We start from the raw sequence: 5,267 nt of genomic DNA on the forward strand, positions 1-5,267 counted from the left end.
CCACCACCACCCCCTCCCCTCCCCCGGCACAAACATTACCCTGCTTAGAGGGGATGAGGGCTACAGCTCCTCCCCCGGAGCCCTAGACAGGCTGGGGAAGTCTCAGGTCTCTGAGATTCCTACAGGAAGACACACCATCTGCCACCTGCCACGTGGTCTGCCAGACCCTAGAGAGTGGGACAGACCTGGCCTCCTGGCCTTGGCCCTCTGGACCCAGGTAGGGAATGTTCCCCCCATCTCCCTCCATCCTGCTTCCCTAAAAGATAGCCAGGTCCTGCAAAGGCATGTCCCAACAGCCATAAATTCTTGCAGATGCACCAGGTCTCCCTCGAGGTTTCTGAGAGGTTGCTGGCTGCTGCCCAGACAAAAAGTCCCAAGAAGCCCCTCCTTGACCTGGGATGAGCAGCCCAAGTGCTCTCCCTGCCCAGCCCACCTAAGCATCAACGAACGTCTGCAACCCAACTGGGGAAACCTCATCTTGCCCTGCTCCCCTGAGAAGTCTGAAACCTGCACCTTTAAACAGAAGCGTGAAACTGTCATAGAAGGTGTAGTGGCAAAGAGGATGTTCTCAGCAGAGCCCAACTTTTTACTTAAAATGACTCAATGTTCCAATGCCACTAATTTTTTTCTGAGACCCAAAATAAGATCAGAACAGACTACTCATGCAATAAGAATTTCCCATCAACCAACTGTTACAAGAAGCATTTTTCACAAAAAAAGTGACACTTATGAGTCATGTCCTGGGGTGGCCACCATGTCATCATGGAGCCAAAGAGCAACTGGTCCACTCTCAACCTCAGAGAAAAGTGAACATCAGCTACCATTCTCCAGTGCCTTACAGAGCCACGCCGCATTAACTGCTACAGCAATGACCACGTTCGCATGCATGCACTAGGTGCTATCACCTTTTTACATCCAAGGAAATCGAGGACCAGAGAAATGGAATAAGACAAGGACAAATACCTAACCAAAAGAACCTTCCAGGGCCTGCATCCACAATGCCCAGACTGCCCTTCACCCCCTCTTGCCCTGGCTTAACTGACAGAAAAGGCCCTGGCCCTGCTAGCTCAACAACCCTGCGAAAGTCTCAGCTAGTGAATTTTCTAGGAGAGAGGCAGAATGAAAGTAGCCCTAGTTGAACAAGCCCACCCTTTGACCCTGGACCAAGATGGGTGGTCGCAAACCAAGACTTGACGTGCTAATGGGAGAAGCAGCCATACTGATTTATGCTGGTTGAGAAGTTACTCACCCCAGCAGTAACTTACAAGACGTGATCTTGCGCAGCCCAGGCCAGGCAGCTTGGCATGAATCACTCCTTAAAACTGCTCTCTGGACAGTTAATCAAGTGGGGAGAATCTTCCAGCCATCGGTCCTAGTTGGAGTGTTAATGGCCCAAGATGGGGATATTTATGTATCAGTTACTCAATGACCCACGGGCGCCTGGCCAGACTGTCAGACTGCATAGAGAACAAAGCTCCCCCACTGCCACGCCACTGAATGGCTTGTTCTCTTCACGCACAACAAATAGGGCCCAAACTCCAGGGCTACTGGTCATTAAAAGACCACAAGCTGCTCCCTGGACCCAAAAGCCACACATGAAAAAGCAACTATTCCTTACTCTTTGCTCTCATAGACACTTCGAAACACTCAGGCTCAGTTACATCCCGGGCACTAGGGCAGAATCTCCCCACCTCCAGACCTCTAAGCCACACCGCCAAGAAGACACAAAGTGGTAAGGATGCATCTGCTCAGTTTCCTCATCTGTAACATGTGGATTCTGTAGGCCCACTGGGAGGAGCTCCAGGCCAATCACAAAGCTCCTCTCATTCAAGGAAGGAGCTTGCTTAGCAGAGAGGGCAGCTCAAAGCCCCATTTCTGCTTCTCACAGCACTGACCTTTCACCTAGAAGGACCAAACATCAAGCATATCAACCTAAAAGAGACAGATATGGAAAAAGAACTCCAAAGAAAGTTAGTGAACTTTTGTCTTTCTGAGCAATTCAGTTCTTCCTCACTGAGCTCCTGCCAGATCAGGGTGCCCCCAACAAGCCAGCTGTACCATTGATTGGACCTAAAAGTGAGGCTGGGGCCAGAGGGCAGCTTATTCTCAGTGAGCTGTCTAGCTGCCTGCTCAGAGTGAGGATAGGGGTTGGGGGAAAAGACCCCCAAATACAAGCTCAAAAAGCAACAGAAGCTACTTCCAGCTACAGGCCAGAGACTGTGGACCCCCTTCTGGTTCTCAAGTTTCAGGCCTGGGATGGAAGGAGGGGAATGTGTGAGCTGAACTAGGATGACAGAGACCCACTTTGGAGTTGCTGCCACAAAGGGATGGGGAGCAAGAAGGTACCAGAGGTCCCCCAGTTCAATCTCATACCCAAAGTTTCCTAGCACTTGCAAACGTATTCGGCCCAAAGGTCTGAAGGTAGACAGGAGGACTGTGACCTCTGTGTTCCTTGGGGCAGGAGGGAGAGGCACTTTGGGACATTTTTACAGGGGGCAATGTGAACCCAGCTAGGAGAACTGGCTGGTTTATGTTTGCTCTTTCCTTGGACCCTCCAAAGGAGGCTGGGCCCAGAAGCCCCCGGGGTCAGGAATTTATCAGCAAAACCCCATAGAGCTATAATGCTAAAAGTGTTAATGGTTGGGGGCTGGGGGCAGGCAGCCTGCAGAGACCAGAATAAGAATGGTCCCTGCAGAAAGTCAATGGCCCATTTCCCTGTGGCATCCAGCTCAGGTTCCACAAGGAGGCAAAGGCCTCCCAAGCCTCATTAGGGCCAGGCAGGAAAAACAGAAAAAGAGAGAAAAACAAAACTCCCTGGAAGCTTCTCTGAGAGGCAATCTCCCCAACTCTCCCAAACCCATCAGGGACCAGCCAAATGCAGGCAAGTGTTTTCCTGGCTAACCAAAGCCAAATCCTTCTCCTCGGGGTTACACATCAAGGGACCAGATCAAAATCCCCCTCCTGGCCCCAACTCTGATCTCCAAGTGAAATTCTACCCCCTTCCTGATAAGGATCAGCCAAAGGATTTCCTGGGTCAAGAAACTACAGAAACCATCGGCCTTGTTAGAAAATGGTTTTGGCATGAAATGAAAATAGTTCAGGCTGCTCCACCACCATAATTAGGTACAAATTTCCAAATGACTAGGCCATGTGATTTTACTTAATTCCCTCCATGCCGCCCCCTTTTCAAAGTAGTTTGCAAGGAGAGAAAAATCTCTATTTCACTTAAAATTCTTTCAATTCTACTGCCTTTGGTTACTTTTTGTCCATGTCATTTTAGGCCGTTCAAAATAAGAGTCAAAAAGTTTTCCTATATGAGTATTTCCCTACTAATTCACGTTGGAGTTCCCAGGCAAAGTGTTCATTTTGAAAAAGACACCACTAAGATATGGAAGACTCCTAGGAAGGCTCTCCCTGCCTAGGGTCCCCACAAGTGAGAAACCCTTTACTCTTTATCGATCCAGTCTAGTCAGCCAGAGCTTCTAAACTCTGCGTTAACAAATAAACTGCTCTCTAAATGGATTCAGCTCCAGGCCCTGAGGGTGAACCCCCAAAATAGCCCCTAAACAGCAGAGGTGGCCAAGGAGCGCCTTTTACAGGGTCATGAATAGAAAAAGACACCGGCCTCCTGCAGCCACAAAGCCCCAGCCCTGCAGCAAAACGCGCACCAGTTCTCATGAATTACAAAGAGGCTCTGACCCAGGGGGGCACCGTTCCTCTAGCGGACCAGCCCGTCGGACTGGGAGCCCCCCCACCCCCACCCCGCCTGCCCTCACGGCCTCGCTGCTACGGGGACTGCCCCCCAGGCGCACCGGCTAGGGCTCAGCGCCCAGGGCCTGTGCTAGTCCCGCCACTCCTCCCACCCGAGGGCAGGCGCGGAGCCTGCACACCTGGCGGGGACGCGGGCGCCCTCTTCGCGGCTGAACTTTCTGTGACACACGCGGCATTTTCCTTAAATGCGAAAACAATCCTTGGGCGAGTGAGCAGCCCTCGGCCGCCGCTGGGAGAGAAAGTGGCGATTGGAAGAGAAACTCCTGACTCATCCGCCTGGGCGTTTATGGCCGAGGATTGGATTCTGACCTTTCGGTGCGCTCCTGCGCGGCGCCCGGCCCAGCCGGGACCGAGCGCTGGAGGCGGCGCAGGGCGAACCGACTCCCCGCCCACCCGCGCACCAAGGGAAGGGGCGCGATTTACCTACGGAGTCTATCTCCAGGAGTCGCTGGAGGTCCCGGATGCTGTGGATCTGACTGTGAGCCAGCCTCTCAATCACCTCGCGGGGGATCTCGGCTTCCTGCAAGCAAAGGCCACACGGTCAGCGCTCGCGGCCGCGACCCCGTCGGCTCGAGCCCCCCTTATAAGAGAGCCTCTTCCCCAGCCCCAGGTACCTGCTTATAGCCCCCGCCCCGGTCGAAGCAGACCCCCAACCAGGGCCCGGGAGCCGGAGTCCAGGGACTGGACTGGTGAGACCTTAAATTCTCCTCCTCCACCTATATCTGCCCTTTGCACAAATAAAGCTACCACCCTCCACACACACCCCTTTAAATTTTAAAACAAAACCCCACGCACTCCAGCCCCTTTGCCTGGGGTGTCAGTTACAGGAGATCTAGGGGTAGCGAGGGAGCCGAGTAGTTTCTGATTTAATAGTGAAATCAGCATCTAGAAAGATCAAGTTGAAATGCGTCACGGATCAACGAGTCACGGCAGCCCTAACACTTTAATCTAACCAGAGGCTTAAATTTCATGCCCCGGAATCCTGGTCCGAACCCAAGGAAGAGAGGGTCTCTCCGTCTCACAAACACACGCGTTCGCGCGCGCGCACTCAGACACAGACGCACACACACACACACACACACACTCGCCCCACCCCGGGCTCCCGCCCAGCCGGGGCCCTAGCGCCGACTAAGACGCCCAAATTCAGCCGGCGGCTGGGGAGACTGCCAAGGGAAAGCGAGGGTTAAATATCTACCTCGAAGCTCTCCGGTCCCTGCCCAGACCACACCCGCCACCCCCGCCACTCGGTTTCTCCTACTCCCCTTCCTGATTTTCAAGGGAGTCGGGGGGTCGCTGGGGGATGAGGCGGGGTGGCTCCAGCACTAAGTTCCCACGACGCGAGCTGTAGAAAGTCATTCATCACAGCAAAGCTCCCGGGGATTCAGGATTGGGGAGAGGGGGCTGGGACGCCGCGGTGGGAGGGCGCGGGCGCCTGGCCCAGCCCCAGCTAGCCTAGCTCAGCCACCTGTAAGCAGGCCCGGGGCGGGGGGGGACGC

General features: G+C 53.8%; 1 protein-coding gene across 1 annotated transcript in view; it reads right to left on the minus strand.

The window, feature by feature from the left end:
• The window catches only part of PDGFA (platelet derived growth factor subunit A), a gene marked incomplete at its 5' end in the record, with an annotated part of 61,782 nt that extends 57,491 nt beyond the window's left edge, over positions 1–4,291 (minus strand). Inside the window, 1 exon segment of the mRNA XM_027775442.1 lies at positions 4,195–4,291. Within this exon segment, the coding sequence (XP_027631243.1) occupies positions 4,195–4,291 (97 nt within the window).
• Positions 4,292–5,267: the final 976 nt, after the last annotated feature.

The sequence above is a fragment of the Tupaia chinensis genome, unplaced genomic scaffold (genome assembly GCF_000334495.1).
Source record: "Tupaia chinensis unplaced genomic scaffold, TupChi_1.0 Scaffold000052_1, whole genome shotgun sequence".
NCBI lineage: Eukaryota > Metazoa > Chordata > Mammalia > Scandentia > Tupaiidae > Tupaia > Tupaia belangeri.